The sequence below is a fragment of the Colletotrichum costaricense genome (genome assembly GCF_030867565.1).
Source record: "Colletotrichum costaricense strain IMI 309622 chromosome Unknown Scaffold_1.1, whole genome shotgun sequence".
In the NCBI taxonomy this organism is placed as follows: Eukaryota; Fungi; Ascomycota; class Sordariomycetes; order Glomerellales; family Glomerellaceae; genus Colletotrichum; species Colletotrichum costaricense.
In genome coordinates, this window is record NW_026848230.1 from 2,021,146 (window position 1) to 2,043,227 (window position 22,082).

Here is a 22,082-nt window from a genome sequence, read left to right on the forward strand (position 1 = left end):
CTCTACATCAACACACGTTTCCCCATTTTCAGTCCTTGTTCCTCATCCAACTGGGAATCTGTGCCCGAATCCGTCATTCAAACCCATCCAAGGTTCTCGACGAAGCGAAGACAGGCGAGATCAAAAGTTTCCACTGGACCACTGCAGCAACGCAACTCCCTGACTACCGAGCTTTCCCACCCGGTAGCTTCTACTCCACAACCTAGGAGTCAGTCACACACCTAGCACTGCAGTGACAGAGCAAGATTGAAAGAGGTCGAGGCCCGCCCCTATCTACCGCAGTACAGCAAAATACCCTCGTCCGCCACGCCAGCTCGGCCAATCTCGCTATCCAATCGTCGCCCCCGTTGCGCTGCAACCCTGATTCAACGGCCCCCTACCAGACCCAGACCGCAGACCCAGAGAGGAGTTCCTTCAAGTCCCCAGCCCACGCAATCCGACTACCCTTACTGGCAGTCTGCCACTACGGAGCACCAACTGGATCTCCTGCTTAGGTTCCTGAACCTGGATCCCCCCCGACCCCCGAACTTTCAATTCTCTCCGGGCCGCCCTCTAATCGCTGCACTTTGTGGCTATCTGCCCGGTCCATTCACTCTCTTGCTGAGCCTGTGCCTGTGCCTGCACAACAACAAACACGCACACCTTCGGGCTGTCAATAATGACCCTCTTTCCACTCTACTCATGACAGCCATTTTTTTGCTACAAATCTGCTTCATCTCTGCTTGCTCACGCACTCTCTTATATGACCACCAGAGACACTTGAATTCCTACAAGGCTGTCGTTGCCAAAAGAACGAATAACGCTCACTCCTCCGCCGTCTGGAGACAGCGGCATACTCGGCGACCCATCACCGCCTCTCCCTCGCATTCTTCGCCTAAACGCCGTCGAGCATACACCACCGCCGCCGATCGCCAATCCTTGCACGAGGCGTCCACCGCGCACTTTGCTCGCGCTGAGATGCAGAGCACTCACGAGATCATACGCCGTCGTGCCTCTGTGGTTGAGCGTCCGCCGGCGGACCCCCCGGCCACCACGACCACCACGGCTTTTACACCACAACCTGCCGTCACCCCGAGATCTTCATATTTCAAGCCTTCAGAAGCCCAACTCGAGACTCTGATCGGAGAGATGGAGACCCTAGAGGCTGTGACGCCTCCTCCGCCTACTCCCTCAACCCAAGAACGTTTCTCGCGCGCGTCACGTTCAGAGTCGAACGCATCGCGTAACACGAACCGACTCTCACTCACCCTTCCTATTGCACCACCAACCAGCGATCCTTCTCGCCCAGCTTCCGTCGCGACGACATCATATCCCCCGACGCCTGTCGACAGCTCGACCATCACATCACCTTCAGACCCCAATGACTTCATCATTGCGATAGCAGCGCAAGAGCGACGTGTCTTGGAGATTCGCGAAGAACTGGCTCGCGCGGAGGGTGAACTGACGAGACTGAAGCAGCAGTGGACTATCCAAGGCGGTCAACGAAAGAGAGAGATTCGCAATGAGCCAATGCGTCCACTGGCGCCTCAATTTGAGCCATCCTTATTGGACGATGACGAGGCAGGCTTAAAGAGGAGTGTCGAACTGGATCGGAGGAAATCGCTTTTGAGAGATTTGCAGGGACAAACCGGACCCAGAGAATATAGACGAAGAGTCCTCCGTGGCGGGCACACGAGGACGCTATCGCTGCTGTCACCAACCAAGCCGGAGGGTTTTGCTGTGCATGAGGATACCGCCAGTCTGAAATCGCCAGAAATCCGGTCTCCGCCCATGCTTTCTCATGCTGCTCTTTCCAAGAGAGCATCCTGGCAGCCGCGCTCATACAACACCGCCGTCCCCCCTGTCGCAAAGCAAATGGCACAGGACTTTAAGCTAGGTCTGTGGAGCTTCGTGGAGGATATCAGACAAGCCACTGTCGGCGATGAGCCCATCAATGGTGGACGTTCAGGCTCGACGGACCCCCATGGCAGGAGATCGTATGCTGCAGACCAGGACACCATCAAGGCCAACAGCTCTTCTCGTACCAGGGTCCCGGTGAACTCTGCCTTTGACTTGCCGCCTATGGACACGCCTAGCAAGCCGTCGAAAGCGTTGCAAGAAAGACCGAACCCTAAGCCCGCGACCAAGTCCACAACGACCAAGGCCAAGCACTTCTCATGGACTCCGCTGACTTTCGACTCCTTTGATGATAACGACTGGTCTAACTGGGACTCACCCCAGCCGTCCTCGGCCAAACCAGCACGCTGGAGTGGATCGACCGTTGGTGGAGCAGAGGACCTTGCGTCAATGGCCGAGACCAACGACGAGAATGTGACTCCACTGTAAGAGCCTCGCTAATGATGTTTTGCCACTCTCGAGATATACTAAGACATGTGTGTGAACAGTAAGAAGAAGTCGTCGATCACCATTGACACATCCGCTGCTCGACCCGAGCCTCGACCTGAGTCAGCCCTACTATCTCCCGCTAGGCTGGAGGAGCTTCTGCCAACCGTCGTCAACAAGCTGTCGCCCGGCAATCTGAAGCGAACAGCCAACAACCTCATGGACGAATGGGAGAAGAGCCTCAAGGAGACTGACCAAGAGGAGCAGCTCATCGACTTCAAGGAGACCACGGCTTGAGCTACGTCTACGGGTCGCAATCATCACGACGAAAACACACAAGAATCGGCATGCTAGCATTGCAACGAAAAAGCCGACGCTGCACATACACGACCTCATCGCATTGATTACAGTATAGATAAAAGTACAAAAAACTGGACCGAACTGCACAAAGCGGCCAGATGAGATGAGCGGACAGGTTTTCTCCGCTGAACATAGAATACCCACTGGAGGCCAGAGCAGAGCCTCGGGGGAGTTGTGGAGAGGAAGAGAGCAGCGATGATGCTGTTCAGATATCGGCAAGTCAAGAAGGACGTGCATGGATAATCAGAGCTGCCGTGAAAGGAGCTCATATCGACGTATGTCTGGGTGCGCGGTCTGGCAGTCATTTCATGATGAATGACCTGTTGGATATTGGCAATGGCATAATGACGATACTAATGAATGTACGAACGTTAAGTTTTCGTGCTTTGGGATGGGATCAAAACATTGGCGTACGATACTGTTGGACCTTGTTGCTAAGAAACTCTCAGGCCTTGTCTACTTGCGACATGGTGACAATACGGGAGTTGCAGCTTCGGGAATGACTTGCTTAGACGTATTTAGTTAGACTTAGTGTTAAATGTTTATGATTCGATGGTCAATCCGTTTAGTCCAAGTGATGATGGTGCCTCACCATGTAATACCTTATGTCGTAAATGACTTCACTTCAGAAGTCGTCCATTGCCTATCTAACCATTGCAGTCTGTTTTTTGCATCTATAAAATGGCATCTCCTCTTGTGTGCTCTAGAGAAATAGGAACATGAGCTTGAAGAAGTATGTCAAGTTGTGCAATTGCGTACGCGGTGAACGAGTTCGCAAAGGTGATATCCAAGCAAGGGATGCCTGCGATAGGTGCCGTCTCGGGGCCAACGGTGCGGAGAACAAGCTGTGTCTTAGAAGTAGCTATCCTGGTCGTGGCAGTGCAGCTCCCTCAGGCTCATAGCAACCCAAAGTGGCCGGTGAAACTTTGCTTGACGACTACTGGCCTGCCGCTCCATGTTGAACCGAACTCGTGTTAAACCATTTTCCGAGAGCGAAAAACATACCATTATGGGCCATTTCAAGAACACCACGGAAAGAGGATACACTCCCAAGCATTGTGTACGGCCAGAGACGTGACAAGAGATCCTGGATTATAAAGTGTATGCAAGTCGCATTCCATCCTCGGCTTCGGGTGTGACCGTGACTGGTTGACTTGCTTGTTTATGGAAAGCAAGATGGCGCCGGTGACAGTTGGCCTCCAGTATCAACGCCAAATCCGCCGGCTGTCTCATCGCCGATTGGCACTCCCCATCATGGTGGAAAAGATGATTGGCAAGGTCGATGGAAACCGCTTATCTCTGGTAGTTTGGCTGCTCGAAAGGTTCTCTGAAAGTGAGGGCCCTCGAGCCCTGAGTACAAAAGCCGACGAAGCTAGGATGTGCAACGTTTGTTCTCGCATACTTATCTGATCATGGTTACTTGTCTTGAGGTCAAACGTCTCAAGCGCGTTACTCGGGTTCATTTCAATTCGACACGAAAAGCATCTGGTCTACATGTAAGGTCCGCGCTTGCCGTGGTGAAGAGCAGCAGTCTCAAAGCCTAAGGCAGCGAACAATTGGTAAAGTGTGCTGGCAGCGTTATCGACAACTCGGCAAAGGCCAATGTTCCTTACCTTAGTTGATGCCCAGATCAGCAAGGGAACAAGCCGAGAAGGCTATCGGGCCCTGGAGCAGGCCGAAGCTTCCCCCGATCTCGGCAGGTGGGGTGTGGGGTTGAGGGGAGGGTTCTCCAGGGCACTTAGCAGGGCGGGGCACTACTTACATTTGCCAGCGAAAGCAGGCCATTCCGGACGAATAACTCGTCCCCGACTTCGCTCAGCTATATATCTCGTCGAACTTTCTTCAGTTACCTCACTTTCTCTTCCAACTACCCCTCCTACGATACCCCTCATTCATAAAAGTATTGCAAACATGGCGGAACACAACATTGTTGTCTTTGCGGGCGACCACTGCGGCCCAGAGGTGACTGACACCCCGGGGCTTTCCCACTCTTGACTCTGAATGGAGAGAGGCTGACTTTGGTTATTCAACAGGTCATTGCTGAGGCAATCAAGGTACGAGGCCGGTTATTGCGACTTGAAATTGAGCTCGTCTGACGCAGTATACAGGTCATCAAGACAGTCGAGAAGCTGAGCCCGACTGCTGGCAAGTTCAATCTGCAGGACCACCTGCTTGGAGGGGTAAAACATCCCCCGATGACGGATCACACGGGCCCAAAGAACATCCACGAGAGAAACTTATTGCTAATCTCGGCGTTTCTCCCCAGTGCTCCATCGAGCAGACCGGCTCCCCCCTCACCGACGAGGCCCTCGCTGCCGCCAAAGCCGCCGATGCCGTGCTTCTCGGCGCCATCGGTGGCCCCGAATGGGGCACCGGCGCCGTCCGCCCGGAGCAGGGTCTCCTGAAGCTGCGCAGTGAGATGTGCGCCTACGGCAACCTCCGTCCCTGCTTCTTCGCGTCCGACGCCCTCGTCGAGTCATCCCCTCTGAAGGCGTCCGTCTGCCGCGGCACCGACATGATTATCGTTCGCGAGTTGACTTCGGGCCTGTATTTCGGAGAGCGAAAGGAGTACGATGGAACCAATGCGTTCGACACTACCGTTTACACGAAACCAGAGATTGAGCGTATCGCGCGCTTGGGCGGTATCCTGGCCAGGAAAAGGGGAGATTCGCGGGTTATCTCGCTCGACAAGGCAAACGTGCTGGCGACGAGCAGACTCTGGCGTACTGTCGTCGATGAGGTCTACAAGAACGAGTTCCCTGATCTCAAGGTTGAGCACCAGCTTATCGACAGCGCCGCCATGATCATGGTCAAGAACCCGACGCATCTGAATGGCGTCCTGTTGGCGCCTAACTTGGCTGGTGAGCAAGGCTCCTCGCCCACCTCGAAGGCGGTGTAGCTGATGAATTCATAGGCGATATCCTTAGCGACGAGGCGAGCGCCATCACTGGAAGCATAGGACTCCTCCCCAGCGCAAGTCTCTGCGGAGTGGGCACCGCGGTGCCATCTATTTGCGAACCTATTCACGGTAAGTCTGAATGCTTTTTCAAGCCCTCATAGAGACATCAGTCGCTAACGCAGATGACAGGGAGCGCGCCGGACATTTCAGGCAAGGGTATTGTGGTACGTCAGGATCCCATTTTGGGCGATTCCCATCCATTTTTTGCAATTACAGAGCTGACATCGTTTCCAGAACCCCATTGGCACCATCCTTTCCGTGGCCATGATGTTCCGGTACTCTCTGAACCTCGGCCACGAGGCCAAGCTCGTCGAGGACGCGGTTCGCGTCGCCATCGATGCCGGGTTGAGAACCAAGGATATGGGCGGCAACACGAGCACCGCCGAGGCAGGAGATCTCATCGTTGCTGAGCTGTCCAAGATTCTCAAGGCGTGAGATGTCTCTTGCAGAAAGGAAAACTGAGAGGGAGGTTGACAAAGGAAACGGGAAAATCGGGGAGAGGGTGGAAGAAACTGAAGAAAATAGTAGCTGAAAAAGCGAAATGTGTCGAGAAAAGCAGTGGTTGACAGAACAGTGGTTGAGACGAGACGAGCTTACATCACTGTCGAGGAAATAAAAAAAAAATGAAGTTTACTTGACTACGCAGTTTGGCTGTATTGGCTGCCTTAGGTATCACGGCTAACTAGGCCTACCACTATTACCGTAGCCGCAGCTACTATCTTCAGTACTTACAAAAATCTAGAAAGACGTTTGTACGAAGGGATTGTCCGACATTCCAGCATATTTCGATTTTAAGGTCCCCCATTTCACCTGACTAGCAATATTATAAGTATTCGACAATAGCTTAGTTACGATGGCGGCAGTACTGATGGTAGTAGCATCTCGTAAGCCTAGTTGGTAGCAGTACACGGTCAATTCAGCCAGACGACACAGTCAAATTAGTCGGGCTCGAAGTAGATGGGGCGCATTAAACAACAAATAAGCTAGGAGCAGCTCATTAAGTATAACAAAGGAATCCTTAACAAATGCATATGCTGTAAAGTGCTCTCGGGTTCACTATCAGTAATCGGGCTCCTGCAAGGTACCTCGCCTAGCGCCGGGCGCCTGGCCAATGCAGTCACGTGATGTTAACTGTCCAGTCAGGAGCTGGGCCGTCGTCTGCAACACATGGATTACAGTGACGTCGAAGCTCTGGAGATAGCTTCTGCTCAACCTCTAACAACACCTCGACGACATTCATCTAGCCCGCCCTTCCCCTCAACCGCCGACCCTCCTACATCCTCCATCGACTCTCCCTTTGTGACGACGCTACACGAGCCGAGCCCTGCTCGCGTCGAACCGCCCAGCATGCCTCCTGTAAGCACCCCGATCCCAACGCCCCGTCGTCGCCATCGCCGCGTCTGTTATGCGGCATATGCCAGCCCCACCGACCTCGATTGCTGGTTGCTGACCTCGGACGCCAACCCCTACAGAAGCAGAAGAAAGAAGCCAAGGTCGAGCAGGAGGAGGATCTCGGACATGGTAAGCTCTTGATACTCTCTGATGCATCTTGATGATGCCATTGACTGACCATATCGTGCAGGCAAGATCTTCTCCGTCTCAGGGTTCGTTTGAAGCTCCCCCGACCCGACTCGGCCCCTCAATCTGTCGCGCGCGACGACTAATCATGCAGATAGACCCGTCATTGTTGCCGAGGACATGATTGGTGTTGCTATGTACGAGTTGGTAGGTTGAGATGCTCGTGAAACGTCTGGGATGATGTCTAACATATTCGCAGGTTAGAGTCAGTCACGATAACCTAGTCGGTGAAGTCATTCGAATCAACGGCGACCAAGCAACCATCCAGGTCTACGAGGAGACTGGTACGTTTCCGACTCCCGATTTCACCCCTCTCCGAATCTAATGCAATGCGCAGCTGGTGTCACTGTCGGTGACCCCGTCTACCGCACCGGAAAGCCCCTTTCCGTCGAGCTCGGCCCCGGTCTGCTCAACGGTATTTACGATGGTATCCAAAGACCTCTCGAGAAGATCAGCGAAATGTCGAAGACCATTTACATTCCCCGCGGTATCGCCGTCCCTGCCCTCGACCGTAATAAGAAGTGGGATTTCGAACCCACCGCAAAGGTCGGCGACCACATCTCAGGCGGCGACGTCTGGGGTACCGTCAACGAGAACTCGTTCATTTCCGTTCACCGAATCTTGCTACCTCCTCGCGCCCGCGGTACCATCACGAAGATCGCCAGCAAGGGACAGTACACCGTCGCCGAGCCCCTGCTCGAGGTCGAGTTCGATGGAAAGAAGACCGAGTACCCCATGATGCAGACTTGGCCTGTGCGAGTTCCCCGCCCTACCACCGAGAAGCTCCAGGCGAACGAGCCCTTCATCGTCGGTCAGAGAGTGCTGGACGCCCTTTTCCCCAGTGTCCAGGGTGGTACCGTCGCCATTCCTGGTGCTTTCGGCTGTGGCAAGACTGTCATTAGTCAGTCTGTGTCCAAGTTCTCCAACTCCGATGTCATCGTCTATGTCGGTTGTGGTGAGCGCGGAAACGAGATGGCCGAAGTCTTGAAGGATTTCCCCGAGCTTACCATTGACGTTGACGGTCGCAAGGAGCCCATCATGAAGCGTACCACCCTCATCGCCAACACCTCCAACATGCCCGTGGCTGCTCGTGAGGCCTCTATTTACACCGGTATCACGGTCGCCGAGTACTTCCGTGACCAAGGTCTCGACGTTGCCATGATGGCTGACTCCTCCTCGCGTTGGGCTGAGGCTCTTCGTGAAATTTCTGGTCGTTTGGGAGAAATGCCTGCTGATCAAGGTTTCCCGGCCTACCTCGGTGCCAAGCTTGCCTCTTTCTACGAGCGTGCCGGTCGCGTCGTGTCTCTCGGTTCACCTGAGCGAAACGGCAGTGTCAGCATTGTCGGTGCCGTCAGCCCCCCTGGTGGTGATTTCTCCGATCCCGTCACTACTTCAACTCTCGGTATCGTACAGGTCTTCTGGGGTCTCGACAAGAAGCTCGCGCAGCGCAAGCACTTCCCCTCCATCAACACCTCGCTCAGTTACTCCAAGTACACCATGGTTCTCGACAAGTGGTATGAGAAGGATTACCCCGACTTCCCCCGTCTCCGTGACCGCATCAGACAGCTCTTGTCCGACTCTGAGGAGCTTGACCAGGTCGTGCAGCTGGTCGGAAAGAGTGCGCTGTCTGACCCCGACAAAATCACTCTGGATATCGCCGCGCTTCTGAAGGAAGATTTCCTGCAGCAAAACGGTTACTCAGACTATGACCAGTTCTGCCCGCTGTGGAAGACGGAGTGGATGATGAAGCTTATGGTTGGCTTCCACGACGAGGCACAAAAGGCCATTGCTCAAGGCCAGAGCTGGGCCAAGGTCCGTGAGGCCACCGGTGATTTGCAGGCCAAGCTGCGTCAACTCAAGTTCGAGGTTCCCTCCGAGGGCCAGGAGGCTATCGAGAAGAAGGTGAGTCTACGTGATAATACTACCGGTCGTTGTCTATTTGCTAACTCAATTGGAATAGTACGAGGATATTCAGCAGCAGATGCTGGACAAGTTTGCCTCTGTTGTTGACGAGTAATTGCGTTTAAGCATTCAGAATTGTCCTGTTTAGTCTGCATTCCTTGCACCGTGATGGGATGTCTCTGGTTTCAATAGATAAGTCTAGGGCGAAGACGCATCATGCATGGTAGTTCCTTGTTTCGTAGTCTCGGCTAGTATATCCTATCTGTAAATGAACGTTACTATAGCCGAAGTGCGCTTTACAGTTGAAAGTGAGACCGGCATACCGCGTGGGTGAAGATGTAGATCGAGGCACTCGGAGGTGCCTGGTCAGCTACGTCCAACTCTACAATAACAACAGAGCTCTGTGCTTGAAGCCCTGGAGCTCATCTTTACCGTTAGTCTACCGGGCGATATCGCTGTACCCGATGCTGTCTAGGAAACAGGCCGACTCATACATACGCACATTTCCTAAGGACGTAGGCTAGATAGCCAGACAGCATGATCGAATTAGGTTCGAATGATTTGGCTGCATGAGTACACAAAGCACCTGCACAAGTAAGATTACGAATTTTCCCATTTCATCGTCCCAAATCTCTGTCTACATCTACGATATTGGTGAAGGTGGATCTGGTGACTGCTCCTGCCTTTCGGATGAATACTACACGGACAAGAGAGAAAGCCCACATAGGTCCCAACAATCCCATTCCTGTCACCAGCCAGCAGGCGCCCGTCTAGGTCGACGGGTCAGGTCAAACTGGCTGGGTGGTGGAGTGGTTTACGGTCAACAATCAAATTACGCCCATAGCCTACTCGACGACAGGCTCCGAGTTCGAGTTCGATTCCCAGCAAGTGCACCAAGAGATGTAGCCACACCGGTGGTGAACTCTTTTTTTCTTTTTCCCTGCTGAATATTCATACGCACATTAGACTGTTTACATTGATTGACCCACGAAAATTTAATCCCCCCTTTCATGATTTACTCATCTCTTCCTGGAGCCATGCTGGGATCGCAGGCGGATGCTCCCAGCCGTCGAGGTAGCTCTGCCTTGAGACGCCTTCACTACTCGGCTTGGCGTAGATGCCCGTAACGTACCAAACCGTCTCGCCCTTCTTGATGGTGTGCTGGAGCGTCGGGATGGTGGTGCGGCTCTCGACGAGGTTGGAGTTGGGGTCGGCGTTGACGAGGTTCGCCGTCCGCTCGATGCGTTCGCCTTCCAGGGCTTTTATGCCCACGGCGCCCTTGGACACGGCAAAGGAACCGTCTTGGCCTCTTGCGAGCCCCTCGGGCGTGTTTGTGTCGTAGTTGCCAATGATTTTGGGAGATGTGCCCTCGCCCTTGGCTACGTCGTAGAGGTCGAGGTACCGCCCGTCTGTCGAGTTCTCGTTGGCAATGGCAAAGGAGCCGTCGGCGGTCATGACGTCGCGGCCGGCTTTGATGTGGTGGATGCGCAGGTGCCAGTTGGGTGTGGCCTCGGCAGGGGGCACGAGGATGGTCTTGATCTCGACGTCAGAGAAGGGCTTCCACACGGAGACGAGGACCGGCCCGCTGCCGTCTCTGGACTCGATACCGGCGTACTGTGAGAGCCGGCGCGTCTTCCAGTACTCGCCGCCGTCGTCCGAGAGGCCGAGCTGTGAGGCGAGGGCGTACTGCTCGAGGGAGAAGAGGCCCGGGGGTACGGAGTAGCCGTAGGCGCTTGAGTAGGCGAAGGCGCCGTATTTGGCGTGGGTGCCCTTCATCGGGTAGCTGCAGGCCTGGCCGGAGGAGAGGAGCATGCAGTGACCGCCAATATTGCTCATGATGTGGCCTGGCTGGGAGAGGGGCTTGAGCTTGGGGATCACATCCCAGGCTTGTTCTTCCTTTGATGTCCAGAAGGGGTGGTCTTCGGGGACTGCGAGGCAGATGAAGGCTAGGCAGGCCCAGTACTGGCAGGGGATATCAGCCGGCTATAAACTTGTAAAGGTGGTTTATACAGGCGCAAAAACTCACAGGACTTCCGGGACTGTTGTAGTTCTCGGCCATGTACATGTTTGGGTACGAGTACCCAACCGTCAACGTCCCGCTCGGGCTCCACATGTCGTGCTGCGTCTGCCACCAGCGCAGGTGACGCATCACGATGCCCTTGACCATACCCCACGTCAGGGGCTTCGGCAGCTCGACGCCGGCGTACGCGAGGGCGCCCCAGAACGAGACCATGGCGAAGCGGTAGCCGACGCTGCGGCCAAAGGGGATGGCGCGCCCTTGTTCGTCAAAATAGTGCGCGAGGTCGAGGGCGACCAGCTGCGCCCTCTTGCGGAACTCAGCGGCGCGCTCGGGCTCGTCGTCGCCGGCGATCTTGGCGTAGAGGAGCTGGAGGAACTGGATGGCGAAGCTGGAGGAGTAGTAGTCCATCTGGTGGATGCCCTCCGGCCCGTCGTTGGACCAGCCGCCGGCGCGGTAAAAGGTGTCGAGGTGCTTGATGTCTGCGTCGAGGCGCGCCTGTGAGAATTTACCGCCGTTCTTCTTGAGGCCTAGGTTGGCGAAGACGCGGAACCAGAGCCAGTTTGTGTTTGGCATGCTTTGAGAGAGGTTGTAAGTGTTAGTAATGTAATTTTGAACGGGGATATGACTGCATATTTACTTCTTCTCGTTGATTGAGTTGCCTAGCCAGTTCTCGACATTTACACGCTCCTTTTCGGATAGACTTTCCCAGATAGTTGGTGCTACGGCGAGAGTGAAGCCTATCATATCTAGTCAGTCTCTGCGAAGTGGCCGGCATATTCACTCGTGTAAGGTAAATCAAACATACCAAAAGGGCACATCTCAACCATGCGCTGGTCATTATCCCGGGGAAACCCCCAGTACTCTGGGTTCTCGGGGTCAGTACCAGCTTTGATGCCCTGGATCCACCACTCGGTGCCGCGATACTCTCCCCCGCCGGCCAGGAGGGCCGCGAGGCCCCAGATGGGGCGGAGGATGCCCTCGACCTCAGAGGCGGCCTGGTCGAAGCGGACGGCGGTGGCGCCGGGGACCCTGACGCGGGCTTTCTGGGGAGAGAAGAAGGGCTCGAGGGGGTCGAGGAGGGTACGGAGGAGCTCTTGGACGGAGGACCTGTCTGTGAGGTTTACTTTGGAGAAGGGGTGGGCGCCATTGTAGCCCAGCACGAGGCCGGTTTTGGGGTCCTCCATGACGAGCTTGAGGTGTGATTATCGATTAAGAATGAGGGACACCTTGTGAGGGAGAGAGAGCAAGAAGAACGAGATGAGAACGTCAGGTAAGAGTAGAGGAAAACGTTCGGAATAATGAGTAGCTATGTACGCGGGGGAGCATCGAGGTCATAACCCGGCATCCCACGCAACGAACCTCGCGTTAGAATTACTCCGGCCAGCATGAATACACGAGCAGTCGGGCGACTTTCGCCGTGCCGTGTAGACGCAGAACCATCGGGTCTAGCTTTGCGGGATGGTAAGATGGTGGGGTCGACTTCAGTCTTCGGGGGGAGCTCTGTCCAATGTTCTTCTTCTCTCCCCTTCAAGATCGTCAAAGCAGGTTGTTGCTTGGGGGTTCCTCCCCGCTCAATGTTTGGGGTTCGGTGGGGGTGGAGCGTGAGGGGGAGGGGCTGCTACGACAAAGTACGGATACCCTCGTATGAATAAGTGCTACTAACGGCGATGCGGAGGAGGGGAAGGGTGACCTGTATCCGTGTTCGCGGCTAAATGCGAAATGGAAGACAACCTGCAGCACCGGCAACCATGCCGGCCGTTCAGCCTTAATGCAATGGGGGCTGCTCTACTGCAGGTTAGATAGTCTTGGAGATTCATGGTGCAGAGACCGGTGATGCATGTGCTGTCACCTAGGTGAAGAATATGCCAAATCGTATGGTCCATGGAGACCAAATTTCTCCGGATGAAGGGCTCGCCGTATTTCCTGCTGTAGCTCGTAACTGCGGTGTTTGCATCCGTCAGTAGGCCCGACTGAGGACGGAGCATCACAGGTGTGGTTCTGCAACTGTGTAACTGGCTACCAATAACTACAATGTTGAACCCTGGAAATGTTCAACAATAGGAAGGGTGGCCGAGTTGGTTATGGCGCCAGGTTAAGGTCAGCTTAACATCTGTTTCCTGGTGGGGCAACCCGCGCGAGTTCGAGTCTCGTCCCTTTCATTTTTCGATTTTTTGACTTTTGATACGATACCCTTCTGCTAAAATGAAGGTATCTGATCATTTTATACCCCTTGCACTGCATCTCGCTGTATTTTAACTCAGTCGAAGCTGGTGTCGGTGAGTTCGGGGAAGGTTAATATGCTAAGGTAAGTCGTAGATACCTTCCCACCTTTAACCAAAGTTCCGCAGTTCTACGCTTCGCGCGTTGAGTTTCATTGACCTTGATGACTTTGGAATACTTGACCTACATATCCGTTTCTCTATGTAGAATTTGATAAGGCGTTTGTTCTCCCTGCCATTGCTTGAACTTTGGCTGGTTTACTGTGTGATTCTTCCCGTGTATAAGCCCTCAAGATCTCGTTTATGGCAACCAAGTACGAGACAGGGATGCCTCTTGAGAAAGTGCCTAGGACGTCGATGCATCTCGCTCAGCACACGCTGGTGGTGAAGAAGAAGTAAAGCTGACACTAAAAGGCTACGTCTCTAGCGAAGAGAAGCCGGTCAACAAGCCACTATCCTACATCCTTCTTTAGCAACCCCATTGTATTCTCATCTGAATGATCCGCAGACGAAAGCCAGAGGTAGATAGTGGTGTAGCTAGCCTGTATCATCGCGTGTAGGTGTAGATATACCAGGCGGGCCCAAAAAGCATATTCAGTATTTCGGCAAAGAAGCCACTGCCGAATAGGAGATGTGGGCCGCTGATATTGATTCAGTTCAAGCCTGGAGAAATCATGTCAAGACAGAAGAGAGCAATCGTATATATACACCTTTCTAACGGTAACGACAGAAAGACAAGAGACAATAGTGGTAAGGCGCGGACCACAGAGTCTCACGAGGACACTCGACTACCTATCTAAGTCACTTACCTAGAGTAGGCACTCACACGTTACCTGAGGTAACTAATAGCTTCTAGCTGGAGCATATTTAGAAGGAGTAGGTCCCGAGAGGACATGGCGCCCGTCACATCTTCAACTTCAAATACCCACCAAGACGTGTTCGATATTGTGCATTTGTATGGGCCGAGATTTCTCGCGTCTTTAACCTATCACCGTACCCAGGATGGACGTAATACCACAGAAGAGCGTTCACATATATATCACGCGGAACCCAGGCATCAGATCAACTACTTCAGATCCGCATCGTTGGAACATAATATTCATCTTCGGTTCATCTTTCTTCTTCCCTACAGCCAATCCTCTAAAAACCCATCCTCCAACAGCTTCACCCGAGCCATATGGCATGCACCGCCGCCACAACCCGCCCATGCAACAGAAATACCAACAGCCCCAAAGAAAATTTCAGAATGCCAAACCCAAAGACCAGCCGGGAGCCCAGCATTCTTCTCCATTCCCTCATGCTTGAATGTCTTGAACCCTGGAAAAAGGAAGAGCCAAAGTGACCACGTAAACCGGCAATAACGCAGCGATGCAGCGATGCAGTACAAAGACGCCCCAATGATTTGCAAGCGCCTCGACTCCTTTCGTGCCCTCCTGTACATCGTGGGGGAATAATTCACAATCGAAAAAAAAGGGTGGAACCACTCCGAATCCTCAGTTCCCTTCCTCCCCTCCAACTGACAAAATGGCAGGTACTGTGTGATTGAGCTTGTGTAAGGTGGGGATGGGTATTTCCCCCCTCAATGCTAGTGTTCTTCGAAGTAGTAAACATTACGTAGTTTTCTGTGTATATATGACTCCGACTGGTGACTTTTTTCTTCCCACATGAGGTCCGGGCTCATGGCTCTACAGGTGTGTTCTCGGTCGAAGGTGTCGGGGGTATCTCCTCCTCCTTCGCTTCCGTCACAGTCGTGTCTCCTTCGCTGACGGCAGTGTTTGTGGATGTTGCTTTTTCCCGCCTGCGTCTTCTCATCCTCCTCTCTTCCTCGGCCGTCTGCCTCCTCGAGCGCCGTAAGCTCTCTCGCTTCTCCGGGTCGGCCTCATCGGCCCCGTCTCCTCCACGTATACCTTGTAGCAACAACGCCGCACGATCGGCCACGTCGTCCTCTCCAGCTTCTCTGGGTGACGACAGTCCCGGGCTGATGGGGTTGCCTTCTTCGTCAATAGTCGCCTCCTTAGGCGCTTGTTGTATGGAGGCTTCGACCTCGGGGATTTCGTCTGGATCAGGGATTTTCTGTCCAGATGCGACTCGCACCTGATGACGATCCTTGAGTCTGGCCCTGCGACGACGATCTCTCTGGTCTCGTGTCTGAGGCGCAGCAGCGCGCAGCTTCTCCAGCAAGGAGTCCATGGCACCTGCGCTTGATGGCGAGGGCGGTGCTCCGTCCACCTTGGCATTTGATACCTGGAGTTGGGCGTGCTTCCGCTTCATAGACGCCTCGTTGCGCCTGCGCGTCTCCTCGAGCTGAACGTTCTTCTCCCGGGACTTCTTCCAGCCCATAATGAACATGGCAAGCTTGGCAAAGAAGTCTCTGCGGGCGTTCTCGTCGGTGGGGTCTTCGCCATAAAAGACCATGATATCGTTGTATGTCTTCATCATCTCCTCCAGGTACAGCTGCATCTCCTCGGCCTTTCTTCTCGCGTCCTTCATGATTCTTTGGACAATTTGACTAACGCGATCTTGGGGATGGAACTTCTTGGAATCGCTGAGATTACCGGCGTCGAGAGACATTTGAACGTTCTTCACTGTGTCAATGTATTGTTTGGCGTCTTGCTGAACTTGCTCAATGTTGATCTTTTGAGCCATCACGACACCGTTGATGTCTTCCGAAAAGTCTTCCCATTCGGGGTACTGATTACGAACGATTCGCTCGACGAGATCGGCGAGCGTAGATTCATTCTTGTCATCCTTGACCATGCCCAGACGGGCAAGAGAGCTCAGCTTGAAACCGCGGGCCTGCTTGTTGGCGTCGTTCATGTAGTTTCCGATATCGAGAATGAGACCGAGAACGTTCATGAGGGACACGGAGTCTCGCAAAGACTCGGACACGGCGACGACTTGTCGCATCTTCTCCGTGATCTCGTCAAAGTCGGGCTCGAAGCTCCTAGTAAGGGCCAGAGCTCGCATACGGGCCTTCCAGTAATGATGCAGTTCAAAGGCTGTGAACAGGTAAATCTGATCCTGTCTGGTGAGTTCGGCAGGGTCCTGTTCGCGTTCGGCCTTGTCGGGGTTTGCGCCGGTCCAATCCTTGCTGTACGGAGCCATCTGCTTCGCTGTGTTATCCGGAATATTACACAGATCATCCTTGCGCAAGAAGTCCATGACGACCGAGTTATCGAGGATCTCCTTGTCACAATGGATGATGGACTGCACGATTTTCTCAACGGAAACCTGAGAAAGTTTGGCGAAGGCAATTTCTAAATAGCTTCAGTCAGTTGCTGTCGCTTAAAGTAATGCGGGAAGAGGGAGGGAACATACCGAAAGCTTTGCGGAGGTCGCCGGAGATGATTTGCTTCTTGTCATCCTTCTTTGCGCCACCACCAATTCCGAGTCTCTTGATTTCCTTGGCCATGAAGAGCTTCTCAACCTCGTCCAAAATGCCCTTGCGGCTGAGTTCGAGATACTTCTCTTCGCGCTCCTCAGCAGACGGAGCATGGGCAGCCCAATGCGTAGTCATGTGAGAGTCGACCTTGTCCCAATGAAGAGCCTTGAGTTTCTTCTTTGGACGAACAATAGGCAAGCCGATAGTATTCCCGCCGGCGAAGGGTGTTGCCTGTGATAGGAAGTGGCCTGAGATGGCGCCAGGCAATGGGGGAGGGGGAGGTGGTGGCATTCCCGGAAGACCGCCTGGGGGTGGCGGAGGCGGTGGCGGTGGCGGCGGAGGTGGAGCACCAGTCGGGGACAGCATTCCCGGCATAGGCGGAGGCGGGGGTGGCGGGGGAGGAGGTGGTGGTGGAACACCGGTTTGACCGGGCATAGGCGGCGGGGGAGGTGGAGGAGGGGGAGCGGCAGCCCCGGTAATTTGGATCTTGGGAGGTTCGCCATCGGCAGGTGTAATTGGAGAGCCGGACTCGAGGCTGGGATGAGAAGGGCCAGTGGTTGCGCCCTCGGCGTCTTCTGAATCGCTTCCCTCGTATTTCTTGACCTTGCCGGCCATCTCGCCAAAGAGACCGGCTTTTTGGTTGGGGTCCATAACGGGGCGGCGGATCTCAACGACCCGGGGCTTCTCATAGACAACTCCGTCCTCGTCCATCTCGACATCTTCGCCATCGGGGAAATCACCTTCCATAGGTTCGCCACGGCCGTTGACTGGCTTGCGGGTGATCTTTGTGTTGCGGTTGACGCTTCCGAGCATACTGTTTGTGAAGTCTCTTGGCGGCGTACCAAGTCCTGACCCCATCGTGCTGTCGTCCATCTCCTCGCGGAGAGCGCGTAGTCGATCAGATGGCCCGACGGCATCTCCCCACACTCTACCCTCCAGCTTGAATTGGGTCTTTTGGCGTTCGATCTGCATCTGAAGACGCTCCATGAGTCGGTCACGGTCCAAGATGCCCTGCATCCGAGCCGGATCTTCTTCCCCAAGCTTGTTGGTGCCCTTAACGGCATTAGAGGCAGCAACGTCTTGTGCGTCTCTAAGCATGAGGTAAAGCTCTCGGGTCTCGAGCTCGTACCGTTGGGCTTCCTTCTGACGCAGCGTTTGAATGTTCTCGAGCTCAGCTTTCAGGCCTTCGGCTTGCCGCCTTTGAGCTTCAATGAATCTCGCCTGCTCATCTAGTTGCTTTTGGAGCTTTGCCACTAGTCCATCGGCGCCCAGCTCTAACCTCTCCTTCATCTCATCTCTCTCCGCCATGGCAGCGTCAGCAACCTGGCGTGCCTCGAGTGCCTCATCTTGGGCTTGTCGGGCCTCTGAATCCGTGTGAAGCTTATCTAACAGACTCTGGACAGTGAAGTTCAGACTTTGCTTGAGGTCCATGTTGGGCAAACGCCTATCCATGGCCACATAGCTCAACATTGAGTCCACCAGCTGGAACATCCGCAGTCGCTCTTCGCCATCATTGTCACGAATGAGCAGCAGATGCTGCAGCGCTGAGATAAAGTAGTCCTGCGTCTTACTCCCACGCAGGCGCTGCTGGATGGCATCCACAATCTGGACAGGGTCGTTGAGGTCTTTAACTTCTCCTTCGACGCTATCCTTAATGCTGTTGTTTTCCTTTTCCAGCAGATCCTCGTAGTCGATGGCCTCGTTGGTTCGGAAACGCTCAATCTGCTTGTCGATGAGGTCGTATTGGAACGACTCCATCTTGGTCAGGATGCGCCTGATGCCGCATGCTGTAAACTGGGCGCGAATGTGCATTCGCAGTTGCAGGTCCTTCTCCGGCGCATCGACAATCATGTTGATAAGAATCAGCGTCGCGACGGCGTATTCCATGAGCAGGTTCTCCATGCCGATGCCACCGCTCCGGACCTCATCACTGGCTCCGACCATACTGCCCATCTTTCCACGCCCGTCCACTGTAACTTCAACAAGCCGCATCCAAGCGTCGAAGCGGCCATTTTCTCCTTGCTGTGCCTTGACGGAATCGAGAGCTTGGATAACCTTGAGGTGACCTTCCCCATCGCCCCAGTGACACAAGAAAGTGAGTACTTCGCTGACCAACTTGCGAGTTGTCAAGCGCTGGGAGGTCAGGGAGGTCGCTAACGCGATAATGACTTGTTGATGGACTAGAGCATCGTCGGCGCCGAACTTGTTGTTCATCAAGGCCTTGAGACACTTGATGATGTCGTATTCGCGGTCGAAGTTTCGGTCTGATCTCCCATCTTGTACTGGTCCCGTTGCGGTCTTGCGGTTGATCTTCATGAGAACGTTGGTCAACGCGACTTGCCCCTGACACTCGATGAAGCGCTTAACCCAACCAATCTGTTGCGTTCTGAGATTGACCTCCAAACTCCCCAAGCCCTTTGTGTCCAAGCTGTTATCCATCACGCGCCGCACATACCATTCTGGTGAACCCTCCTCGTCCGAGTTGACCAGAATCTCTGGGGCCGCATACTGATTCGGTTTCGCTGTTTGCCTCCTTTTCTGCTCTCCTTGCCACTCGGTCAATCGGTCCTGGTATAAAAGCGTCCATTTCTTGTCCGGCGCGTACGCGACCATCTGTCGGCGAGCCTGCTCGGGTAGGTTGTGCCATCCTCGTTTTTGCATCAAGGCCAGAAACATCTGGCCGATAATTTCGTCGTTATCCGGCCGGGGGAAATGAAACCCATCGTGTCCAGTGGGCCCCATGCCGGGGAACTTTGTCAGTCGGTGCGAGGAAGGGTGCGTCGAGTCCCTATAGGACATGTGCGAGGAATAGGAACTCTGCGAAGAAGCACTGGGCAGCGCTGGTCTTGATGAGCGATTTGCTGCCAAGTCATAGGTGCCTCCATTACCTGATGAGAATATGCTGGCTTGGTCAGCGGAACTACGACCCGCCGATGTCATGTACGAATCGTATCTGGGGTTGTGGGACCCATTGATTGTGCTCGCCGTGCTTCCGCGAGCAGGCCCTGGTCCCCACTGTTGGTATTGCGTCTGGCGGCCTGTACTGGCCATTGTGATATTTGACTGCGTCGCACGCTGCGCCGACGCATGTGAGCCCGCTCCCCCCGCCATTGTGGACGGGTCGAAGGTGGGATACTGATGAAAGTCGCTTGTAACTTTATTGAGATGATGCGGCGAAGGACTCGGGCGAAGCACCGCTGTTTGGTCGCCTTTGGGTAAGTATTCGATGGGCACTGGTGATCGAGAATCGGGTATGCTGTCGTGGGGGATACTCGTCATGGGGCCAGCAGTCATGCCGGATTCGGGGTATTGGTCGATCGAAACGACGGACGAGTCGCGATGGTGGCGAGATGCGCGCGAGTGTACGCTGGCCGTATCGGAGTAATCGGCCAGATGGCGACCTTCGTCGCTGGTGTTGCGTTTGTCTTTCCTGCTTCGCGAGAAGAAAGACTTTCCTCCTGAAGATTGTCTCGACTTGTCGGTGGAAGACATGACGGTCGCAGAACGGGGAGGCAGGTGAAACACCTGGCCCTCTCACGTAAACCTCGATCGATTGGGTGTCTCTTCAGATTCAGAACTGACGGATCTGGGTAATAGTTCGGGCGAGAGGGATGGCCAAGGCCGGTCGCATGATTGAAGTCCTCTAGCCTACGGACGTGGAGCCTTTCGGAGGCAGGTTGGGAGAGCAAGTTGCAATGTGGTGCGTTGGAATCTCTGTCTGCATGAATCGGTTATGTTTTAGCATGTCTTCTGCCCAAGTTTGGATCGAAGCAGACAGAGGTTTGGGACTTGAGACCAGGGACTGAAAGGAGGGGGTCCCCTGGGGCACTCGACATACCTCTCTCTGGTCACCCTCGAAATGCGACAATGGTGGTATAGTGCAAAGAGGCAAAGAGGCAGAACAATCCGTCGGTACTTATTCTCCTTCTCGAGCAGAATTGTTTCTGTGTAAAGGGACGTAAGGCAATAGGTAGGCGGCCGAAAAAGTTGCGCAGGTTGCAGCGAGCGCCGTGGGACGGAGCAGGGGTTTAGGAATATGAACAAAATAGAATCGCGAAAAGCAAGTGGTGCGTCACAAAGAGTGTGTGGTTGGGTTGCCGGGTATCAAGCAAAGCCGGGACAAGTATCCGAAGTCTGCCACGGCCAGTTCGCAGGCTGACGAACCGCAAATGGGTCTGACGAGCTGACGATAGCCTTTGGCTGTGTGTATGTTGTGACCGTGAACCAGGTTTCCCACGTGAGGGGGAGAGGAGGGAAGGGGAAACGAGGAGCTGAGATAGTGCTCGCTCGCGCGTTCCGTCGAGAACTCGTTCCTCCACAAACCAGCCTAGGCTCAAGTAAGGTAGGTAGGTAGCTAAACAGACAATCCAGGGCGTTGGCTAGGCGGCAGTTGAGCAAATAGACTACCGAATTTAGTGGCCAGCGGCAGCCAGCAGTAACAGTGGCAGCAGTTCCAGTATGGGATGAGGTGGTAGCCGTGCAGGTTTGCTTTTGGGCGGCGGGTTGTCTCGTCACTGTGAAGACGACGTTGCAAAGTGCGGAGTTCCCTGATGAAACGGGGCTCGACAAGGGGCCGCGATTGACTTGACACTTTAAGGGCAGCAGAATTGCGATTTCTTCTGCGGAAACTGCCTGAGCGTTCTGGGGTGGGAGGGAGAAGAGGATGGGAGGAGAAGCGGCGCGAACTGCAAGTCTCGAGGTCTTGGCTGCTAAGGTACGGGCCAGTCCAGTGCGTTGCAGTAGTGACAGGTGGACTGGAATGAGTGCGGGCGCGGCTAGAGATGTAGCCCGGACGAGATGGATACGAGAAGATTACGTGAATGGAAGGGGAGCAGAGAGAGAAAGAGACCAATGCAGACGGAGACGCAGAATGGAGAAGGTGCGAGAGATAGAGAGGAAAGGCGAACGCATGCGGCGCTGGCGTTGGGCGGTGGGGATGTTCTGTTGGCGCGCTTGACTTGAGAGAGAAGTTCAAATGTGCGATACTATTGTGTAAGGTACTCCGTCTCCAACTCAAAGTGCGAAGGAGTCAGTCAGTGGGCTCGTGGAAGGCTCAAGATCCGTTCAGCATCCGTATTCAATGGCACACCGCACTCGTAGAATGGCTAATTAGTATTGGCATGCGATGCTACGGGGCGCCGCATCCCGCTGCGTCTTTCAGGGGTCGAGGGCCGAGGGACGTGGACTCGGACGAGTTCAGAAAGGCGCGAAGAGGGAGAGGAGAGTCCGGCGACGAGTAACCCAAGTCCGTGGGTTGAGCCAAATCAAATGCGCCAAAGATCGCCATCGGCATCTGCAAGTCTCGTGCTGGATTCGCCAACGATACGTCAAGCAGCATCG

General features: G+C 54.3%; 5 protein-coding genes across 5 annotated transcripts; 2 read left to right on the top strand and 3 right to left on the bottom strand.

The window, feature by feature from the left end:
• Window positions 1–681: 681 nt before the first annotated feature.
• On the top strand, window positions 682–2,619 carry CCOS01_00724 (uncharacterized protein; the record flags this gene model as incomplete). Its single annotated transcript, XM_060448921.1, has 2 exons — window positions 682–2,321; window positions 2,385–2,619. The coding sequence occupies 2 exons, from the start codon at window positions 682–684 to the stop codon at window positions 2,617–2,619; spliced, it is 1,875 nt and encodes a 624-aa protein (XP_060320359.1).
• A 1,974-nt stretch (window positions 2,620–4,593) lies between these two features.
• On the top strand, window positions 4,594–9,236 carry CCOS01_00725 (V-type ATPase; the record flags this gene model as incomplete). The annotated part of the gene is made up of 14 exons (XM_060448922.1): window positions 4,594–4,644; window positions 4,716–4,736; window positions 4,791–4,862; window positions 4,949–5,543; window positions 5,597–5,710; window positions 5,771–5,805; window positions 5,876–6,072; window positions 6,886–6,997; window positions 7,114–7,162; window positions 7,224–7,245; window positions 7,318–7,366; window positions 7,419–7,503; window positions 7,557–9,121; window positions 9,180–9,236. 14 exons carry the CDS (start codon window positions 4,594–4,596, stop codon window positions 9,234–9,236), a joined length of 3,024 nt encoding a protein of 1,007 aa, XP_060320360.1.
• An 893-nt stretch (window positions 9,237–10,129) lies between these two features.
• Window positions 10,130–12,325, bottom strand: CCOS01_00726 (uncharacterized protein; the record flags this gene model as incomplete). The annotated part of the gene is made up of 4 exons (XM_060448923.1): window positions 10,130–11,083; window positions 11,148–11,715; window positions 11,779–11,878; window positions 11,947–12,325. 4 exons carry the CDS (start codon window positions 12,323–12,325, stop codon window positions 10,130–10,132), a joined length of 2,001 nt encoding a protein of 666 aa, XP_060320361.1.
• A 2,161-nt stretch (window positions 12,326–14,486) lies between these two features.
• Window positions 14,487–14,801, bottom strand: CCOS01_00727 (uncharacterized protein; the record flags this gene model as incomplete). The annotated part of the gene is made up of 1 exon (XM_060448924.1): window positions 14,487–14,801. One exon carries the CDS (start codon window positions 14,799–14,801, stop codon window positions 14,487–14,489), a length of 315 nt encoding a protein of 104 aa, XP_060320362.1.
• Window positions 14,802–15,037: 236 nt separating this feature from the next.
• Window positions 15,038–20,234, bottom strand: CCOS01_00728 (cytokinesis protein sepA; the record flags this gene model as incomplete). The annotated part of the gene is made up of 2 exons (XM_060448925.1): window positions 15,038–16,617; window positions 16,679–20,234. 2 exons carry the CDS (start codon window positions 20,232–20,234, stop codon window positions 15,038–15,040), a joined length of 5,136 nt encoding a protein of 1,711 aa, XP_060320363.1.
• Between the last annotated feature and the right edge of the window lie 1,848 nt (window positions 20,235–22,082).